A 23,001-nucleotide genomic window follows, 5' to 3' on the forward strand; every position below is an offset into this window, starting at 1 on the left:
TGAAGAATTTAATTATTTTTATGTTATTTTTTTGTTTACAATATCAAAATATCTAGATTCCAAACCCGGTTATTTTTATCTATCATTGAGTATTATCTCTATGATTTGTTGAACCGGTTTTCCGTACAGTTAGTGAGAGTTAACTTAGCTGGTGAGAAGAACTTGGTATGTAGCAATCATATATTCATTTGTATTTACGTGTACTGTGTAATAACTCTATTGTTTTGAATTGTAGGACTATGTTTTTACTGCTGTTTTCAACAGTACTATGGTCTATTCTTTACCTGTATTGATGAATATCATTAGCAACTACTATCTTTATCGTTCAAATGTGACTGAAAGCATCCGGGTCTGGAATACCCCGTTCGTTCAAGTAAGCAAACTTAAAAATATTTATGCGTGTGTGCATAAAATAGCTATTAAAAGCCAAGTGATAATAACAGATGAAATCTGTAGAAGTTCATCTTGTGACATCTGCTAGTCTTAAAACTTGAGCTGGGGATGCTTCACATCCTGGGTTTAGGAGTCTCTAATATGAGTTCGCTTCATGGTCAAGGAGGTTCTGTCTTGATACTGATATTTTTGTAAAGCATGAGTAGTTTTTATATTAGAGAAGAAAAATTTAGATAATTAAAAATGAATATTGTTCATCTGAAATCTAGATGCTGGGTATTGAACCTTGAGAAGTCACCCAGTCATTTTTCCTCTAGGCCAGACAGTTGGATTATAGGCATGAAAAGCCACTTAAGTCTCCAGGAAAATAGTCAACATTTTTCTCTGAATGCTAGTATTGTTTTTCCTATGTTGAAAAATAAACGGACAAATATCTTTCGGTAATAGCATTTTCTGCTTTCTGTTGCCATACTGTTTTTCAGAAGCTTTACTGAGATGTACTTCTAACACCATCTGATTCACCCATATGAATGTACAATTCAGTGGGTTTTATTATGTTCATAGAGTTTTGCGACTGTGTTAAAAAACGTGACATACTCTGTCACTCTTGCTTTTGTGAGGCATCGTATTTCTTACATTTTGGGGGTAAAGCGGTACATAGTAGTAGTATCAATCACCAATTTTGAGAATTTAGGCAGAAGAGAGATTTTGGCTTCGTTTCGGTGGAATGGAGATATTGATTCCAGCTTTGAGCCTGTGGAGGGATTGTTTATCCTGGTGGCATTTGAAGGTATGAATCTGGAGAGATTTCTGGGCAGGAAATAAATATTTGTGAGTCAGCAGTGCGTAAGTGGTATAGAAATCATCATGGAAGTTGTAGATCATCCCTTGTGATTTTTGTTGCTGTTGTTGTGAAATATTTCAACGCTACAGAAAATAAACAACTGTGTATCTAGTACCCACATATTTCAAATGAGTATCTTGTTTTTTCTTGTTTGTTAAAACGTCAAAGACACAGGTGAAACCTCCAGCGCGTCCCTCCCCATCTTGTCCTCTTTCCTCCTTCTTTCCTCCACAGTTCAAAATGTTTAATTCCCGTGCACGTCTTTATGATGTTACCACATTTGTGTGTATCTGTAACTATTACAAAAGACCTTGCTTCTTAACATTTTCCATCAAACACTGACAATACAACCATACCGTTGTTTAAAACCAGAGGGAAAGAGTGAGACTTTTTAAAGTTCCCTATTCACAGGTATGATCTTGTTCACGTTCCACATTTTTTCCCCTTTGATGATGAGATTCTGTGTAATTGAATCCAACTATCATCTCATTAATCTCCACTTCTTGTGCTACTTAGCGTACACATTTGTTGGTCCTGTCTGGGTCTTCCACTGTAAGGTACCAGGTTTGGGACAAATTCTACAATGTCATATGGCATGAATTAAGGAACTGGCTTTATTGCTAGAAACTCAGGAGGCCGGGGCTGACAGAATGCAGCCTCTTTCCACATCATCCCGTGGCATTGAGAGTGGTTCTGGGTAGTTTGCCTTTGGGGCACCAGCTGTTTACGAGGTTGTCTGGAAACGTTTGCTGTCCGCACCTGGATCCACAGGCCTATCAGGGTTACAGTCCCCCCTGCTGGGAACCAGACGCTCCTGGTTCCATGGGAAGCTGAGCTTGGGGAAACCTCTTCCCAGCGGAGAGAAGGGGGGTTCCTAGATCCCAGCTGGCTCGTAGCCCAGTCCGGGCACCGGGGAAGGCGCCAAGGTCATTCTGAGAGAGTCACGTTCATTGCGTAGAACCACTGGTAGACAGGTTAACTGCGCTTCACACACTGTATTATTTTTAACTAAATGGTGAACCTGAATTAATATGCTGTATTATTCTGTGTACTTCCCTGAGAAAATGGAAGGACAATCATTTGCTCAGGATCCTATAGCTATTTCATGTGTCACATTGGTACTATAGCCCACTCTGTTAACTCTGCCACCTGTTGCTTCATGTCGACTGTTGTCTAGGGTGGGTATCCTAACATGTTTCTTCGGAGGCTTTAATAGTCTTTTAGAGAGTAGTAACATGATATAAAGTGATTCTCAGTTCTATTTCTTATTCTGTGGTTGTCTTTCAGGGAATTACAGACATAGTTTTAAAAATTGAGCTGTATTTTCAAGCAGCTTTACTTGGGGTTATTGTTACCGCGATGCCACCTTACTTTGCCATGGAGAATGCAGAGAATCATAAGGTAATGACTCAGTTAAAAAATTACAGTGCAGTTGACGAATAAGAAATCTTAGACAAAAAATTAACCTAACTTGTGTGAGTGCAAGACCTCTGTGCAATTATTATTTCAAGAAGAAGTAAGTGGAGTATAAACACATTTATTCCGGCAATAGTAATAACCCTCACTTATCATTTGAGTGCTCGTCATGTGCTTTAAAAGTTTTATTGCTGGGTCGTATTCCATGGCATGGATCCGGATTGTTTCCAGTTTTAACTATTATGAATTAAGATGCTATGGACATTTGCTCCAGGTTTTTGTGTGAATGTAAGTTTTCATTTCTCTGGGATATATGCCTGAGAGTATACTTGCTGTGTCGTATGGTGATTGCATGTTTAGTTTTATAAGAAATTGTTGAGCTGTTTTTCAGGGTGGATGAACCATTTTGCATTCCTACCAGCAGTGTGTGAATGACAAAAGCATGGATTATCCAAAATCGTTGCATTTGATGTGGTCTGTGTTTTTATACTTATATTGAAATTTATATTTTCCTTCTTCTAATTCATTGAACACGAAAGTTGTCCATTTTTAAAATCATTTCTCTTCTTTGTCTTAACTAATATTTATAGCCCACTCTTCTCTTACCTCCTCTATGGCTAGCTCTTTCTTATAACACATTTAATTATTATGAACAGATGTTTCATAGATGACAAAAATCAACTGAATAAGATTGTTAGGTGTTTGGATTTATGAAAGATTCTTAAAATTTCAAATTAAATAACGAGAGGGTTAGGAAAACAATGATCATTTAAGTTTACTGTTTGTATACTTGCAAATGCTATTCCTTGTGGTAATAGGAAACAGCTAACATTTTTTATACACAGGAGTGTGTAAAAGGCCTTCAAATGCATCACCAGTACTTAAGCTGAAAGCCCTGTGTAAATCAGCAGGTACTTGGCCATTTATTAGTGCTTTCATGAAAGGTCAATATTTAAAAGTGAGAATCCTTTTCTTAAACCTATTTTTCTGTCTATTTCCACAGAATTTCAAAAGCAGCTGTGTTTTGGCTGCTTACTGTTTGCACAGCTATAACCCCCATGACACCTTTTACTTTATTTTAGTTTTGTGTTTCTTAGCAGCACTGCTGTATCCTGATGCTGAAAAATTTTGTTGAAATGTTTACACCTCAGAAATAATGAGCCAGATTACAGGCTAGATGGAATTTATATTTAGCTGTAGGAGGGCTTTTATTACCTATTGACAGAATGTGACCATTCTTGTTGATGTAAAATTAAGAGTTCTACAATCATTTGCTAGAGTCTTTTGTTTGCAAGATGTTTAAAATTACAATCAATTTTTGCTTTTTTTTTTTTTAGATCAAAGCTTACACTCAACTTAAACTTTCGGGTCTTCTGCCTTCTGCATACTGGATTGGACAGGCTCTTGTTGACGTCCCCTTATTCACTGTGGTTCTTACTTTGATGTTAGGCAGTTTATTTTCGTTTCATCATGGATTATATTTTTATGCTGTCAAGTTCCTTTCTGTGGTAAGTTAACATCAGTTGTATTCATGCTATTTATAAATAAAATGTTATTTTAAAAAGCGAGATCTTTATAAATGTGATAATTGTCTGATTGAGTAATTGTGACGTTCCAGAAACCAGAACCGACATCTATTTAATTTTTGTATACGATACCTGTAATCAACGCAGTTTATATTGCCCTAAGTGATTTTTAAAAATAGTAACTTTACCATTATGAAATAATTCCTTGAAACTGAGGTGGTCTTTCATGTAGACTGCCTACTTGTATGTAATCAGGAATACTTAAACAGTCCTTCCTTTAAATGTCTTCTTTGTCTCTGTGCCTGAAAATAATTTCACAAACAAGAAGCTCTTTTATTCTATAATTTAAAGTATGGCTTAAAATACTAAGGAAGAGTGTGATTTGCACTCCTATTCGTATGTCGATGACTGACATTAGATCCTTTCCTATGAATTATATTAGAAAAAAGTGAAAACAGAGCTTGGTAGCTTGGGGCTTGTGAAAGTCAACTTAGGAGCTTTGCCAGAGGCCATCCTGACTTTACAGATTAATTTCCACCTTATAACTTAATAAATGTTTTTCTTAAAAATTTACGAAGTGCATTAAGTGCTGTACAGTAAAATGGAAGCTAATAGTTGATGGAGATTGATAAAGCCGTAACCAGCTATGCTTGCTTTTCATAATAAAATGGTTAGAGACAGTATTTTACTTGGCATAAAAAAAGAGCTACAAACAGTATTTAGTTTAAATGGCTTATTCAAGATAGTGTTAGCAGTTAAAAACATGAGTTTTATTGATTTAGGAGCAACTCCTCAAGGAACTACAATTTCCATTTTTTTTGGAGTGATTTGTTGAGCAATAAAACTTGAAGAGTAATTATTCCCTAATGATTTAATGTGACTGGTATTTTACATCGTATGTACGGTTAGCTACTCATATTTTTAAATAAAAATACACATTTCTGTCTTCCAGGTTTTTTGCCTTATTGGTTATGTTCCGTCAGTTATTCTGTTTACCTATATTACTTCTTTCACTTTTAAAAAAATTGTAAATACCAGAGAATTTTGGTCATTTATCTATTCTGTGGTAAGTCACATTTTATATTATTTTGTCTCAGCTTTTCCTAGCACCTTATTTGAAAGTCATGAACTCTTTTGATGATTATACTGAAAGGGTTACTGTGTCTTTTCTAAGTGCAGAACTTAGCTAGCTAGCACCATCTGTTAGTGTGTATATTCCTCTTCAGCCCCATCCACTCCGTGAAGGGATGATATTTTGTTGCATTTAACAACTAGCATGACAAGGATGCCAGCTACAAAAAACTGGTATCAGCGCTCTGACACTTTCTGGCTAAGTATCTGCTGTGGTTCCAGGTTTTATTCGAAGATTAAAGACATAGTTAATGCTGAGGCACCCAGTAAGTTTGTTTGAAATTGCTATACATCTTTTCACTTGTTTTCTCATTTTTTTCTTTAGACAGCATTGGCTTGCATTGCAGTCACCGAAATAACTTTTTTTATGGGATATACAGTTACAGTTATTCTTCATTATGCCTTGTGCATAGCCATTCCAATCTATCCGCTTCTAGGTTGCCTGATTTGTTTCATAAAGGTAGGTCTGTTAGGTGTTCTAATATTTTTTGAAAAGGGTAAATAATTACTGCCTAATCTTTGGGATCTTAGCTCTTGTACTGAAGTAGTAAAAAAAAAAAAAAATCAGGTTGGCTGCTAGTACTTGATTTAAATATTATTAATGTAGCAGTAAATGTAAAATTACTGTGGAATCTTTTCAAGCATGTTTCTAAACTGCAGGTTCTCAAAGGAGAAGGACTGTGTTCATTACATGGTCTTTCATGCCCAAAACAATGTACATAAATTAGGAGTATGATCTGACTGCAGTCCATCTGTGTTGGACTAGGGAGTTTGGGGGGAGTGTTTTGGGGGAGTTTTTCAAGTGTATTGTACTTTACAGGGATGAGGAAAAGTAAAGTTTGGGCGATTTTTTTTTCAAGAAAAAAATAGAGGAACAAATTAATTTTATTAAGCCTGGTTAACTGAAAACAATTTCTGTGGTTAGAAAAAAATTAAGTGATGAATTATTAATTTAGGACGATTGCTGATTAATTCTACTGATATACCTCCTTACCTCTCTCCCCTCCCTTTTTTTGTCTTAAGTTTATACTTTAATTTATACCTGCTCTGATAGGCATATTTTGGGGTGAGGACGATTTTAATCTAACTACAAAACATGACTATAAATATTAACAGCTAGCTAATTTATAGAGAAGATGTGTTTGCTGTTAAATACATTTTTTTCGTTTTAATCTGAACGTTTCTACACATCACAGCTAAAAGAAAATTGGTTCCTCTACGCACAGCGCTTCCGACACCAAGCATGTGGGTTTTCCCTGACATTCAGCAGTTCTGACACTGACCAGAGTTAGCGCAGACCCCACGGGTTCAGGGATCAGTCCCGCAGGCGGCCCCCCGCTTCAGATTCTACTCACGGGTCGTGAGTCCCCAGGCCACCCACGTTCTGTCTGACTTGGACCCCTTGTCGGGGGTCAGTACTTTGCTCTAGAACTGGCTGGCAGGGTCCAGAAGGGTCCCAAGGGCAGAGCTCCCGTCCCTGTGCAGTTTAGAGTGAGTCTGCCTCCCAGTGTGAGGATGCTGTCTGAGCCCCGTGTTAGAGGCTTTGTGGAGGTCCCATGACTTGGGCAAGATGAGCTAATCGGTCTCCACGCTCTTCTCCCCTCCCTGGTGGTGGCACCTGGGGCCGGAAGTTCCAGCTCTCTAGTCTGGCTGGTCCTCTGTCAGTCAGCCTGATCCTCCTCTGAGAGTCCCCTCATTAGCATAGACTCAGCTGAGGTTGAGAGGGGCTTGTTTTATATGATGAGAGACACTCCTATCCCCTCTGTCACTCAGGAAATTCCAAGGGTTTTAGAAGTTCTGTGCCAGGAACTGTGGTCAAAGACCACATTTCATTATATCACAGTATCACAGCCACATATAAGTTTTCAAAACTTTTTGTCTTAGATTTCTTGGAAGAATATTCAAAAAAAAGAGGACACCTACAACCCATGGGATAGTCTTTTGGTGGCTGTTATATCGGTAAGAAATAACTGTGTTAGCATGTTACCTTATGAGTGGTTTGGTCGTATGGTTTTAACTCTCTTTTTAGTTTTTATCCCGCTGCATAAAAATGAAGGTGCATAAGAAGTCAAGTGTGTTAGTTAATGCTAGCTAATGTGCATTTCACTTACTGAATACATCCACTTTAATGTACTTGTTTTTTTCACGTCGTTAATTCTATTTAATGATAATTCTGGCTTCCATAGAAGCAAAAACTAAGCTTCTTTAAAATTATAATTTATGAAGCTGACAACAGATGAACTTTACAGAGGTAGAAAAGTATGTGAAGGATCATTTTACTAAAAATCAACATTGGATTGTATTAACATTTCTTCTTTTTTTTTCTAACATCTTTATTGGAGTATAACTGTTTTACAATGGTGTGTTAGTTTCTGCTTTACAACAAAGTGAATCAGCTATATGTATACATATATCCCCATATCTCTTCCCTCTTGGATCTCCCTCCGACCCTCCCTATCCCACCCCTCTAGGTGGTCACAAAGCACTGAGCTGATCTCCCTGTGCTATGTGGCTGCTTCCCACTAGCTATCTATTTTACATTTGGTAGTGTATATATGTCCATCCATTAACATTTATTCTTAACTCATTGCATGACATGCAAAAAAAATTGTGATCAAGTTTTTCAGTGATGGTAAGGAACCTGATGTATGTGGTTTGGGTTCTGTTGGTACCTGGGGGAAAAAAATATCAAACCCAAAATGATTCAGTCACGAGCTGTAACCTGTTTTTCTTTTAGCCTTACCTGCAGTGTGTGCTGTGGATTTTCCTCTTACAGTACTGCGAGAAAAAATATGGAGGCAGATCATTAAGAAAGGATCCCTTTTTCAGGTCAGTTTTTTAACTTTCAGGTTTAATTTTTTTTAATTTTCATTTTTTTTTTTTTTAGTATATTGACAGAGTTGTGCAGCCATCACCGTAATCTGATGGCAGGTCATTTGCATCGCCCCCAAAAAGAAACCGTGTGTCCTCTGGTCATGTCCTTCCCCTGCTCAGCTGGCCCCCAGCCCTGTGTAACCACTGATCTACCTTCTGTCTCCATAGGTCTGCGTATTTTACACATTCATTTAAATGGAATGATGCAAGATGGAGTCTTTTCTTGTCTGGCTTCTTTTACTTGGGCATAATGCTCTGGAAGTTCATCCATGTTGTAACGTGTAGCAGTACCTAATTACCTTTTTGTTTGTTCGTTTTTGCTGGGTAATATTACATTGTATGGATATACCACATTCGATCTGTTTATCGGCTGTTGCCACTCTTTGGCTATTGTGAGTCACGCTACGATGCACATTTGGGTGCGAGTATTTGTGTGGACGTATATTTTCATTTCTCTGGGGAGGATACCTAGGAGTGGAATTGATGGGTCATTGTGGCAGCTTTATGTTTAACCTTTTCAAGAACTTCCAGACTGTTTGCCACAGTGACTGCACCGTTTTACTCCTAGGAACGGATGAGGGTTCTGTTTTCTTCACGTTGTTGCCCATACGTGTTAGTGACTTTTTGATTTTAGCTATTCTCGTGGGTGCACGTTAGTGTCTCGTGGTGGTTTTTATTTGCACTTCCCTGATGATTCAGGATGTGGAGTGTCTTCACGTGCTTATCGTTCATTTTTATATCTACTTCAGAGACATGTCAATCTCAATCCTTTGCCATTTAAAAAATTGGGTTGTCTTTATATTATTGAATTTTGAGTTTTTTAAAATATATTCTGGTTGCAAATCTCTTATCAGATATATTTTAAAATATTTTCTCCAAGTCTGTGCATTTTTTTTCAAAGGATGTTTTAAATTTGAAGAAGAGTTATTTCTTGAAATGTGACCATTGATACTAAATTGGTTCTGAGTTTCTTTTTTATATTTCTCACATATTTGTTTACTTGCTGAATATTCACACTCTGGAGAAAACTGGAAAGTATTGGAAAATGTGTAGTGGTTATTCACTAGCCACTGGACCCGCCCCTCATCCATTGAGGCAGAGTGCCTGGCTCTCCTTCTGCGTCTTTGCCTTTATTCCTGCTCTCGTTTTGGGGGAGATTTCAGCATCCACACAGATAACACTTCCAAAACCGTAACCCCTCAGTTTTTGATTTTCTCCAAGTCAGTGACTTTTGTCTCTGTTCCACTTCACCCTCTGTTTACATCAGAGCCATTGATGATGCTACATACTCATCCCATAGAAACTCAGCTCTGTTTGGCAACCCTTAGCCTTTACCTACTCAGTGCTTTCCTATCTTTTTCTTTTTTCTTTTTTTAAAAAATATTTACTCATTTATTTTTTGGCTGAGTTGGTGGCGGTGCATGGGCTTCTCATTGTGGTGGCTGCTCTTTGTTGCGGAGCACAGGCTCTAGGCACACAGGCTGCAGTAGTTGTGGCTCGCGGGCTCTAGAGCGCAGGCTCAGTAATTGTGGCGCACGGGCTTAGTTGCTCCACGGCCTGTGGGATCTTCCCGGACCAGGGCTCAAACCCATGTCCCCTGCATTGGCAGGCGGATACTTAACCAATGTGCCACCAGGGAAGTCACCTCCTATCTTTTTCTTTTCTGTAGTTCTCGCAGGCCTTCTTTGTATCCCTCAGATTCTCAAAGTCACCTCAGCTCACCTCACTTCTTACTTCTCAGTGGATGATCTTGCCATCTGTCTCAGGAAACAGAAACACCTGATTATAAATTATAAAATGTGTACACACTTGTCCACATCTTTCATCACTTGTGCTTTTTCCCAGCCCCAGAGGAAGGTGTCCCCCCCCACTTGTTATCCAAGTCTTCCTGCATTCTTTCTGCTTAAGGATGTTGCTCAGTCAGCTCTCTCTTTCTGTGTCTTTCCCTTTTGGATCTTATTAGGGAGTATTTCCCTTTGGGAGAGGGTCGCCTTCCTCCCATATAAAACAAAGTACTCATCAATCGCATTGAAACCTGAGTCCTCTCTAGCTCTTATCCCCTCTCTTTCCTTTTTTTGATCGTACATATATTTTTTTATTTTTTAACATTTTTATTGGAGTATAATTGCTTAACAATGGTGTGTTAGTTAACTGCTTTATAACAAAGTGAATCAGTTATACATATACATATATCCCCATATCTCTTCCCTCTTGCGTCTCCCTCCCTCCCTCCCTCCCTATCCCACCCTTCTAACTGGTCACAAAGCACTGAGCTGATCTCCCTGTGCTATGCGGCTGATTCCCACTAGCTATCTGTTTTACATTTGGTATTGTATATATGTCCATGCCACTCTCTCACTTTGTCCCAGCTCACCCTTCCCCCTCCCTGTGTCCTCAAGTCCATTCTCTACGTCTTTATTCCAGTCTTGCCCCTAAGTTCTTCATGCCCATTTTTTTTTTTGGATTCCATATATATGTGTTAGCATACAGTATTTGTTTTTCTCTTCTAACTTACTTCACTCTGTATGACAGACTCCAGGTCCATCCACCTCACGACAAATAACTCAATTTTGTTTCTTTTTATGGCTGAGTAATATTCCTTTGTATATATGTGCCACATCTTCTTTATCCATTCATCTGTCGATGGACACTTAGGTTGCTTCCATATCCTGGCTATTGTAAACAGAGCTGCAATGAACATTGTGGTACATGACTCTCTTTGAATTATGGTTTTCTCAGGGTATATGCCCAGTAGTGAGATTGCTGGGTCATGTGATAGTTCTATTTTTAGTTTTTTAAGGGACCTCCATACTGTTCTCCATAGTGGCTGTATCAATTTACATTCCCACCAACAGTGCAAGAGGGTTCCCTTTTCTCCACACCCTCTCCGGCGTTTGTTGTTTGTAGATTTTTTTGATGATGGCCATTCTGACCGGTGTGAGATTATATCGCATTGTAGTTTTGATTTGCACATTTCTCTGATGATTAATGATGTTGAGCATTCTTTTTATGTGTTTGTTGGCAATCTGTATATCTTCTTTGGAAAAATGTCTGTTTAGGTCTTCTGCCCATTTTTGGATTGGGTTGTTTGTTTTTTTGATATTGAGCTGCATGAGCTGCTTGTAAATTTTGGAGATTAATCCTTTGTCTGTTGCTTCATTTGCAAATAATTTCTCCCATTCTGAGGGTTGTCTTTTCGTCTTGTTTATGGTTTCCTTTGCTCTGCAAATGCTTTTAAGTTTCATTAGGTCTCATTTGTTTATTTTTGTTTTTATTTCCATTTCTCTAGGAGGTGGGTCAAAAAGGATCTTGCTGTGATTTATGTCAAAGAGTGTTCTGCCTATGTTTTCCTCTAAGAGTTTGATAGTGTCTGGCCTTACATTTAGGTCTTTAATCCATTTTGAGTTTATTTTTGTGTATGATGTTAGGGAGTGTTATCTAATTTCATTCTTTTACATGTAGCTGTCCAGTTTTCCCAGCACCACTTATTGAAGAGGCTTTCTTTTCTCCATTGTATATGGGCAGAACACCCCCAAACTCATTCTGCAAGGCCACCATCACCCTGATACCAAAACCAGACAAAGATGTCACAAAAAAAGAAAACTACAGACCAATATCACTGATGAACATAGATGCAAAAATCCTCAACAAAATACTAGCAAACAGAATCCAACAGCGCATTAAAAGGATCATACACCATGATCAAGTGGGATTTATCCCAGGAATGCAAGGATTTTTCAATATATGCAAATCAATCAATGTGATATACCATATTAACAAATTGAAGGAGAAAAACCACCTGATCATCTCAATAGATGCAGAGAAAGCTTTCGACAAAATTCAACACCCATTTATGATAAAAACCCTCCAGAAAGTAGGCATAGAGGGAACTTACCTCAACATGATAAAGGCCATATATGACAAACCCACAGAACGTCATCCTCAATGGTGAAGAACTGAAACCATTTCCACTAAGATCAGGAACAAGACAAGGTTGCCCACTCTCACCACTCTTATTCAACATAGTTTTGGAAGTTTTAGCCACAGCAATCAGAGAAGAAAAAGAAATAACAGGAATCCAAATCGGAAAAGAAGAAGTTAAGCTGTCACTCTTTGCAGGTGACATGATACTATATGTAGAGAATCCTAAAGATGCTACCAGAAAACTACTAGAGCTAATCAGTGAATTTGGTAAAGTTGCAGGATACAAAATTCATGCACAGAGATCTCTGGCATTCTTATACACTAATGATGAAAAATCTGAGAGTGAAATTAAGAAAACACTCCCGTTTACCATTGTAACAAAAAGAATAAAATACCTAGGAATAAACCCACCTAAGGAGACAACAGACCTGTATGCAGAAAATTATAAGACACTGATGAAAGAAATTAAAGATGTTACAGACAGATGGAGAGATATACCATGTTCTTGGATTGGAAGAATCAACATTGTGAAAATGACTGTACTACCCAAAGCAATCTACAGATTCAATGCAATCCCTATCAAACTACCACTGGCATTTTTCACAGAACTAGAACAAAAAATGTCACAATTTGTATGGACACACAAAAGACCCCGAATAGCCAAAGCAATCTTGAGAAAGAAAAACACAGCTGGAGGAATCAGTCTCCCGGACTTCAGACTATACTACAAAGCTACAGTAATCAAGACAGTATGGTACTGGCACAAAAACAGAAATATAGATCAGTGGAACAGGATAGAAAGCCCAGAGATAAACCCACACACATATGGTTGGTCACCTTATCTTTGATAAAGGAAGCAAGAATATACAATGGAGAAAAGACAGTCTCTTTCATTTTATAGCCAGAAAGCTTCCACCTCCAGTTTGTCACCTCCTTTCTCATGTCCCATTTACTCCCTAACTCCTGCCATCTGGCTCCTGCCCTCACCTCTTGACTGCTGCTGTTTGTGGTAAAGTAACTAACGGCTCCTCTGTCTGGTAAAGTAGGCTCACCCTCTTTAACTGATCTACAGCTTTAACTGTGACTGACTGACTTCCCTTAAACTTTTCTCCTCTTTCTTTCTTTTTTTCTTCCCCATAATGTCAACTTCTATTTGCCTCTTTACCTCTCTTAATAGTACTTCCGAATTTCCTTTGGAAGCACTCTTTCCTCTGCCCACCTTTATGGTGTTGCTACGGATGCTGACTTCAGCCTCTCTGTCCACGCTGCCTGGGTCATCTCATGTACACCCAAGACGTAAATTCTTTGAGAGCAGGGTCTGTTGTTTTTTTTAAAATCTTTTTTATCTTTCTATGAACTAGTGCTTGACACATACTGGTTATAAATAATTGTTGAATAAGTGAATGAATTTGGATAATATCATCCAAATGATGTCAGTGAGTGAAAAATAGCTCTGTAATTTCTACCTTTAAGAGATAACTGATCTCCGACAACAGATCTCATGTTGCTATATTTTTTTCAGTCTTTTCTCTATGTAGTGCTTCAATTTCTTACCATTTTAATTATTTGAAAATCTATTTATACTTTCAGGACCCTTACAACAAAGTCCAAAAGTAGGAAGTGTCCGGAACCACCAATCAATGAGGATGAAGATGAAGATGTTAGAGCTGAAAGGGTGAAGGTCAAAGAATTGCTGAGCTGCCAGCACCACGAGGAGGTAACTCAGTCGCTCTTGCTGAGCCACATGTGGTGAGCAGTGAGCAGCTCCTCTGCACACGGTTAGCCTCGAAAATTGTCCCCTTATATGAATCGATCGCCAAGAAGTCTGTCTTTGAAAAAATATGTTTGTCTACTTTCTTTTGAACAAGCCATTATTCCTGTCATAAATGGATAGTTATCTATGCAGTACCCCTTATTAGCAAATATAGTTCTTACGATATGGCCATGGGCTGTGTATGGCCTGTCATTGAACGATGAATATCTGAGTTATAACTCTTTTTTTAAATCCTATTTCCCTTATTAGAAGCCAGCCATTATGGTCAACAATTTGCATAAAGAATATGAAGACAAGAAAGATTTTCTTCTTACAAGAAAAATAAAGAAAGTGGCAAATAAATATGTGTCCTTCTGTGTGAAAAAAGGCTGGTATTTAATTATTTTTTCTTGAATAACTTTTCTGGAAGAGTACTTTTCATTTTTTAGTTTGATTTACATATGACAATTTTTCTTTTAATTCCTTTAGGAGAGATCTTGGGACTATTGGGTCCAAATGGTGCAGGCAAAAGTACAATTATTAATATTCTGGTTGGTGATATAGAACCAACTTCAGGCCAGGTATGGTATAATGGTGTGGGATATATTGAATATGATTTATATTTTTAATTAAAATAAATTTCTTAGTGACAAATGGGATTTTGATGTTCAAATTTCATGTTTTTAGTATTAACTTTTTAGGATAGCTTGATCAAATTATGATCTTTTTGGTTATCTGTGAGAATAATGTACATAGTCAAATTTGCACGCACACATGCAGAACACACACGTGTACAGTATTTCTGCTTTTATGCCGATTACAGGCATGGGTGATTTGTCCACTGACTTAATAGAAGCCCGTTGTATTAACTTCAGGAAATAGAGGAGCTAATCTTGACCTTGCCGTCAGCTGGCCTTTGATTACAGGAACCTGTTTCCTTCACACCAGCCATGTTGGCTCATTGCTTTGCTGGAAAATGCCAGGCGCACTTTACTCTTTTCACCTTAGGTATTCCTTATGTTGGCTATTCCTTTCCCCATAGAAAACCAGATGATCAAATTCACTTGTTCCCTTGGCTCAAAAATCACCTTTCTGTGGGGCCCCCTGATCCTCCCGGTTAAAAGGGACCTTGCCTCTTCCCACCCAACCCCGCGTCCCTGGCCACCTTTTCTGGCCATGTCACTCATCTCTGATGCAGCCATGTGTGTTGTTTCTTCGTCAGAAATGGGTGAGAATCTGACCTGCTGTGACCCTGACTTTAGGAAGTCAGGAGTTTGGAAGAAGTTTGAATTAACCCACTTGCCACTTCCTTTATGATGTAAGTTAAGCAAAAATAGTCATTACACTTGGTTTATATTTCTGCAGGTATTTCTAAGAGACTATTCTTCAGACCCTGCTGGAGATGATGACTCCGTAAAGTGCATGGGCTACTGTCCTCAGATAAACCCACTGTGGCCAGAGATTACACTACAGGAGCATTTTGAAATTTATGGAGCTGTGAGAGGGATAAGTGCCGGTGACATGCAAGAGCTCACAACTCGGTAAAATAACTGTCTTTAGAGCCCTGTTGTTACCTGGAGAAGGATTTACATGCCACGGCTCTAAAATTTCAAAACAGGCATTTCCGTGGATCATAATTTTGATAGAAGAAGATCACTGATTTTTCATATATTCCTTTACCAAATTATGGCAGCCATGAAAATGAAACATTTTTATTTATAAATACAGAATGAATGTACCTATAAATGTCATGAAACCTATTTTAAAGTGAACCTTTTAATCAAGATATTAATTTATTTAAAATGAGCTTCAACAGAGTAATTGTTCTAGGAAGAAAGCAGTGTCCGTGATCACTTTACATTTGTACTTATGTGCTTCATGGTACACTCATTTTGTATTGTGTATTTTGCAGAATAACAAATGTGCTTGATTTAAAAGAACATCTCCAGAAAACGGTAAAGAAACTACCTGCAGGAATCAAGAGAAAGGTACTTCTATTAAACGACAAGTGTGTGTATAGTCTGGTGCCTGGTAGAGCTTCTTATTTTTTTCTTTTCTTTTCTCACATTCTATTTTTTATTTTTTTAACATCTTTATTGGAGTATAACTGCTTTACAGTGGTGTTAGTTTCTGCTTTATAGCAGAGTGAATCAGTTATACATATACACATGTTCCCATATCTCCTCCCTCTTGCATCTCCCTCCCTCCCACCCTCCCTATCCCACCCCTCTAGGTGGTCACAAAGCACAGAGCTGATCTCCCTGTGCTATGCAGCTGCTTCCCACTAGCTATCCACCCTACGTTTGGTCGTGTATATATGTCCATGCCACTCTCTCACTTCGTCACAGCTTCCCCTTCCCCCTCCCCGTGTCCTCAAGTCCATTCTCTACGTCTGCATCTGTATTCCTGTCCTGCCCCTACATTCTTCAGAGCCTTTTTTTTTTTTTTTGATTCTGTGTATATGTGTTAGCATACAGTATTTGTTTTTCTCTTTCTGGCTTACTTCACTCTGTATGACAGACTCTAGGTCCACCTGATAGAGTTCTTATAGCCTCCCCACGCTCCATTTTCTTTCCGTCCAGCTGTGTTTTGCTCTGAGTATGCTGGGGAACCCTCCCGTTACTCTGCTAGACGAACCATCCACAGGTATGGACCCTAAAGCCAAACAGCACATGTGGTAAGTATGACGTCAGGGACGCTTGAGACCCATTGTGCTGTAGCATCATCACGGGTGGTTTTGTGTTAGTTACATACACGTATGGATTAAAAATCCTGCACAAAAGGAAAAATCGTAATTAAAAATTGCTCAAGATCCCCTTAAACTTTTTAAACCTGATCATATTTTTCATCAGCTGTTAACAGTATATTATGTATGCCAGGACAAAAATGAGAGTACTGTTGTCTGAATAGTTTTTTAAAGGTTTTTTTTCCTGTATAAAGTAACATATGTAAGTAAACATCTCATAACAGTATTGTCCTAAATGTCCATTGGAACTCTCTTTCTAGGCACTCATAGTTGTTTGACCAACTCTTTGAGCCTAGATTTCCATGTCTATAAAATGTGAGGTTTGGTTCAGACACATGTTAAGGTTTCCCTATGATTCTGTGGCTATTTTTGTTATAACATGAAAAGCCATCAGTTTCTCTAATTGGTTGGTTAGCATACTTTAACCCATAGAAACGCTTGAAGTCGTGAACTTTCTTTCCATTTGACAAGCTTTCAAAAATAAGGTAAAATGAGTTGGGATAGAAGAATCACAGTTGGGCAGAATATACTAATTTATAGCAATGATATTTGGTAAATTTAAATTAACCAAGTAGTTGGATTTTTAAAACTCAGGTATTTTTATGAACGTTCAGGTGCCACCTTCTCTTCTTTTCGTTTTATTTATATTTTGTAGGAGCGCAATTAGAGCTGCGTTTAACAACAAAACGCGGGCAGCTATCCTGGCTACTCATTGCATGGAGGAGGTGGAGGCTGTCTGTGACCGAGTGGCTATCCTGGTGTCTGGGCAGCTAAGGTGGCTGTTTGCCGTGGAGGGGGTAGGGGCGCAGGGCGGGGCATGCGTCTGGATTTTGAACAGCGTCATTTCAGAAACTTATAATAATACACATTAGCTTAAATGTTAAAAAATGCTCCCTTATTTTATCAGCTTTCTGTAGAATCACTTGGAAATATGTTAACTTTTTTCCAAAAATTGGCCAGCCACTCTGCATTTGGAATTGACTTAATTATTCAACAACTGAGAGTGTTATTTTCAGGCATGATATTTGCTATTTTTAAAAGTTGGTAGGCATTGTATGGGATTGTAACCCAGCATATAAAATAAATATACGAGTTCATACTCATATAGGTAAGCGATGGAGTAAGTAAATAAATGTGAGAGTAGAGACACATCTCTTTACAGAAAGATGCCAGATTGTATAGTATCTCCCAAGTATCGCCTGGACTTAGCCAGTCTGTAGTCTAAAGTATGGGAAGGAGTGGATAGTAACTTTACAGCAGAGAAATGGGACAAATACCACCCTAACCAGTCAGGGCCACGTGGTCATCACATGCCCCCTGAGACGCGATGAGAAAGTACTTCAGCTCTGTGTTCTTTGCTCCAAGAACCCACACCCCAGTCTAATCATGAGAAAAACATCAGACTACCCCAAACTGAGGGACATTTTACAAAAACAATTCTCAAAACTGTCCAAGTCATGACCAAGACCAAGAAGGATAGAATAAGAAAGTGTCCCCGAGCAGTGGAGACTGAGGAGGTGTGACCACACAGCACAGTGGGATCCTGGGTGGACCCTAGGACAGAAGGAGGACATTAGTGGAGAAACCGGCGAAGTCCAAGTAAAGGCAGTAAACTCAGTAATAACATACCAGTGCCGGTTTCTTAATTTTGACAAATGTGTCATGGTAATACAAGATGACAGTATTAGGGAAACTGAAATTGGGGGAGGGGTATATGAAGACTCTGTATTATCTCTTATATTTGCAACTTTTATATAAATTGACAAGTATTCCAATGTAGGAATTTTATTTAAATCATTCTTAAGTGAGAAATTATCTTCAAAACTCTCAGGTTATCTTGTATCTGTACTTCTTTTAAAAATTACTATAGATGTATTGGGACAGTCCAACATCTAAAGAGTAAATTTGGAAAAGGATACTTTTTGGAAATCAAATTAAAGGACTGGATAGAAAACCAAGAAGTAGACCGTCTTCAAAGAGAAATTCAGCATATTTTCCCAAATGCAAGCCGTCAGGAAAGGTAAAAGATTTTAAAAATTTAGTTACATTTCTTTGTACAGCAATAATCGTAAAAATTGGTTATTGTATTAAGGATTAATGAAAAAATGTACTATAACCAACATTGGACTAATGTAGTTTGATGAATGGAGTTTTATGAAGCTGACTTATTTTTAATGTTAGATCTTTCAACATGTAATAGTATTTAAAGTTTTTAAAGTTCTTATCCAGGAGTAATGAGAGTTATTTTATTGTGCATGGAAATATTTTAAGATTTCAAATAATTTTTATCTAAAGTATCAAATAAGTATCAAAATAAGTTATTGGAGTTTTATTTTGAACTTTCAAAATGTTGAACTTTAGCTTCAGATTGCATAGTAGTTATTTTGAATTTCCCTGTATTTTATCTTTGCTTTCAGTTTTTCTTCTATTTTGGCTTATAAAATTCCTAAGGAAGATGTTCAGTCCCTTTCACAATCTTTTTCTAAGCTGGAAGAAGGTAAGTAATATTTGAAAAACATTGTGAGGTAGCTTTCGAATTATTAAAGAATTTTATTAAAAAGTTTAGAAGTTGGGACTCAAGTTTACTGTAGAAACTATGGTAAGTAAGAAGATGACCTTTTACTAATTTAATCTAAACTGTAGGTAAATACTCACATGCTAGGGATTTTGTAGATTAACTACTTTATTGTAGCATAAACCTTTCACTCTGTACATCACCGCGGTTTTTCACGTTGCATCTCTGAGAAAGTTCATCTTAATTAGCCCTCACTAGTTCAGTCCAGAAGTGGGAGCACTGCATTTCGTGAATCCTTACTTCGTATTAGACCAGAGAGGTAGCAATGGAAGCAAGACTCCAGTGGCAGGCAGAGAAGGGAGAGGAGAATTCATAGTGCAAGAGGGTAGGCGTTCCTAAATCTAAACTTTAAAGAAGTTTATTGGATCTTGGCATTTAAAAAATAAATGTTAGGTGGGATAAAGATACCTCACCAGCAGAAAGAGGCAGTCTCCTGGATGGGGCACGTATTCATGTACAGGTTATTTTACGGCATTTTTAAACTATGAAACTTCCTGGTGCTTTCTTTTTAAAAGAAAAAAAAAAGTGTTACTCCATTAAATATACTTTTTTTGGTTTTATGGCTGCGCCTCGCGGCTTGTGGGATCTTAGTTCCCCGACCAGGGATTGAACCCGTGCCCTCCACAGTGAGAGCACAGAATCCTAACCACTGGACCACCAGGGAATTCCCTCCTAGTGTTTTCTTTATGATTAAAGAGAACATCTGAAGTAATTAGGGAGAATTAAAGGAATGAATCGAAAACCAGAAATTTGATATTGGGACAGAATGCAAACAGACCTAAAATAAATATAGAAAAGCGTATGGACACATGACCAATAATATCCAGTATCTAGTGTAAGAAGTCCAGAATGGACTGTACTGGAACTTGGGGATGGGAGAGAGAGAGCAGGGGCAAAAGAAACATGAGAAGAGGGGTAAAATGAGGAGGAAGAACAAAGGTGGGGAAAGAGGGGCTGCTTGGAAAAGGTGGATAAGGCAAGTCTGTCCCATGAAATATGTTGTGCGTAGGGCCATGGAGAATTGGGCAGCTGAGAGAGAAAGGAAGCAGATAGAGGCAAGTGACCTGTATTGGCAGCTTTAAATTGAAATGCGTTGATTATAGAGATTAAAACAACAACAACAACAAAAAACAGATTGTTAGCCACTCAGTAGTTATTGCCATTTTATTACTTAAAAATATTAATAAGTGAAATATTATTCTTATATTTTAACAGCTAAACATACTTTTGCCATTGAAGAATACAGCTTTTCTCAAGCAACATTGGAACAGGTACTACAAACTTAAATTTTAAAAGTTCTTCTATAGAAGAAAGTGTCCAGTATCTAATTGTTTAGGTATCTATCGGACAGGGAAGGAGATTGTGAGCCGGAGACCAATCGCTATAGAATATTCCTAAACTTTGTAAATTTTAAACAACTTGAGGTTCTCCATCTGCTTATTTTGAATAGCTTAGTATTTTTTCTTCAGTTTGAAGAAAATGAGTCATGATGGGTGGTATTTCATATTAGTGCATCTGAAATTACATTGCTTAAATATTTAAAAATTTTTTATGACACTACTTTAATATATTAATCAAAAAACAAATAATCTATTAATCCTCTAAAGTAACAGTCATCTTTTTGTGGGATTAGTGGAGATTATTCTGTTTAAATAATATTAATGGCAGTATATCTCTTGATACTTGAATGGCTAATGTAATTAGGTATATAGCCTTATGGCATTGCTGATTTACTTAAAATTTTTGTAAGATAATTGCACAACAGAATATTGTATTCATTTATTTATTTTCATTTAGGTTTTTGTAGAACTCACTAAAGAACAAGAGGAAGAAGATAACACTTGTGGTACTTCGAACAGCACACTTAGGTGGGAAAGGACACAGGAAGACAGAGTAGTATTTTGAATTTGTGTAGTTCAGTCTGCTTACTGCATTTCTTTCTTTTTCTCTTTATTTATTTTTTATTTCATTTATTTTTAATTTTTTTTATTTTTTTGTGGTACGCGGGCCTCACACCGTCGCGGCCTCTCCCGTTGCGGAGCACAGGCTCCGGACGCGCAGGCTCAGCGGCCACAGCTCACAGGCCCAGCCGCTCCGTGGCATGTCTTTTTCACTTTATTTTAACTTTGGTTTAAACATTAATTGCTTGAACGGTAATTGGAGAACCATGAAAGCACATGGGATTTTCCTGACTTCATTAACTGAAATGCTGTTGGTTGTGTGTTTTGCTTTTCTTCAAATAAAACTTGTGTATAATGCATTGAAACTGCACATTTGTATCTGAAGTATACTGCACTGTAGTCTGTATGTGAAGTTGAATATGTACTTTTTCGCTTTTCAGAAACAGTGCTTGTGATTTTATGATTTGAGAAATAGTGATAGAATCATTTTATTTTGAACAGTTATCTTTTAAGTTTATACCATCTTGTTACATAAGTATGTAATACCCCAATCTAAATAAAAAACGAATACATAAATAACACATAGAACAGAGACATAAAGCAAAAGTTTGCTTCTCCTTTTTAATTTCTAAGAGAAACTGAATGGAAGTTGGCGTCCTAAAAACCTGAGCACTGGACAGTCTCAGTGCCCATAGAGGTCTGCAGGAAGTGACATTCACTGGATGGCTCTCATCAGCCAGAATAACTGAAACGAGACCTTGTTCTGTTAGGTGATGTTAGACATAAGTAACTCAGGTACAGTGCTCTTGTTACAGTTCTTTTGCTTATGGGAAAATTCAGAGGTGTTTCCATTATTGTGGAAGACTGTGTAGACTCTTATTATGTAATCGTCTGATTCTTTGACTCTTTGTGGCTAGAATGACAGACATCTATAGAGCTACAAGAATTAAGCCATACCTTCTCCTCCACCCCTCATGGAAGATAGACATTTTTTTGTCATCTTCCTTCCAAAGGACACATTTTCTTTTATTCTAGAAATAAACTGTATTATTTGAATCTCTCTCTCCTTTATAGAGTTTAAACTATATCACCATGTAGATTTATTTAGTTACTCATCTCAGATTTACTTTGGAACGTGATACAATGTAAATAAGCTTTTGGGCCTTAAATTAAGGATAAGTAAACTATACATAATTCTCTTTAATAAGGAACCAGAATTTCACTCTCTGACAGAGTTGAAGTAAGATTATGGTTAAGATAGTCTTAGAAATATTTCCTTGTAGATCCCACGTGTGGACTATAGGTATAATATAATATAAATCCTACGAGTGGACATTATATTTCAGCCAGATGAGTGAAAGTTATTAACTTTGTGAAAACAAATGTGTTAGGGGTATGTTTATTGCTTTATTTTATTTTATTTTTAACATCTTTATTGGAGTATAACTGCTTTACAATGGTGTGTTAGTTTCTGCTTTACATATATATATGTTCCCATATCTCTTCCCTCTTGCGTCTCCCTCCCTCCCACCCTCCCTATCCCACCCCTCTAGGTGGTCACAGAGCACAGAGCTGATCTCCCTGTGCTATGCAGCTGCTTCCCACTAGCTATCTATTTTACGTTTGGTGGTGTATATATGTCCACGCCACTCTCTCACTTCATCACAGCTTACCCATCCCCCTCCCCATATCCTCAAGTCCATGCTCTAGTCGGTCTGTGTTTTATTCCCGTCCTACCACTAATCTCTTCATGACATTTTTTTTGTTCTTAGATTCCACATATATGTGTTAGCATACAGTATTTGTTTTTCTCCTTCTGACTTACTTCACTCTGTATGACAGACTCCTGGTCTATCCACCTCATTACAAATAACTCAATTTCGTTTCTTTTTATGGCTGAGTAATATTCCACTGTATA

At 37.7% G+C, this 23,001-nt stretch overlaps 1 protein-coding gene across 16 annotated transcripts in view; it reads left to right on the top strand.

Moving 5' to 3' along the window:
• ABCA5 (ATP binding cassette subfamily A member 5) overlaps positions 1–21,442 on the top strand; it is a 62,729-nt gene extending 41,287 nt beyond the window's left edge. For 14 of the 16 annotated variants that reach the window (XM_067021153.1, XM_067021148.1, XM_059048359.2 and 11 more), the window contains 18 exons: positions 236–373; positions 2,525–2,638; positions 3,991–4,161; positions 5,132–5,245; positions 5,636–5,770; positions 7,195–7,269; positions 8,048–8,139; positions 13,699–13,825; positions 14,132–14,249; positions 14,351–14,442; positions 15,227–15,402; positions 15,774–15,849; positions 16,444–16,538; positions 17,263–17,382; positions 18,478–18,627; positions 19,025–19,104; positions 20,398–20,453; positions 20,980–21,442. In XM_067021153.1, the coding sequence (XP_066877254.1) occupies positions 236–373; positions 2,525–2,638; positions 3,991–4,161; positions 5,132–5,245; positions 5,636–5,770; positions 7,195–7,269; positions 8,048–8,139; positions 13,699–13,825; positions 14,132–14,249; positions 14,351–14,442; positions 15,227–15,402; positions 15,774–15,849; positions 16,444–16,538; positions 17,263–17,382; positions 18,478–18,627; positions 19,025–19,104; positions 20,398–20,453; positions 20,980–21,087 (2,037 nt within the window). In that variant the 3' untranslated portion in view covers positions 21,088–21,442. The remainder of the gene's footprint in view (positions 1–235; positions 374–2,524; positions 2,639–3,990; positions 4,162–5,131; positions 5,246–5,635; positions 5,771–7,194; positions 7,270–8,047; positions 8,140–13,698; positions 13,826–14,131; positions 14,250–14,350; positions 14,443–15,226; positions 15,403–15,773; positions 15,850–16,443; positions 16,539–17,262; positions 17,383–18,477; positions 18,628–19,024; positions 19,105–20,397; positions 20,454–20,979) is intronic. The other 2 variants (XM_067021149.1, XM_067021150.1) reach the window with 1 other exon arrangement.
• Positions 21,443–23,001: the final 1,559 nt, after the last annotated feature.

This window comes from Kogia breviceps, chromosome 19 (assembly GCF_026419965.1).
Source record: "Kogia breviceps isolate mKogBre1 chromosome 19, mKogBre1 haplotype 1, whole genome shotgun sequence".
NCBI lineage: Eukaryota > Metazoa > Chordata > Mammalia > Artiodactyla > Physeteridae > Kogia > Kogia breviceps.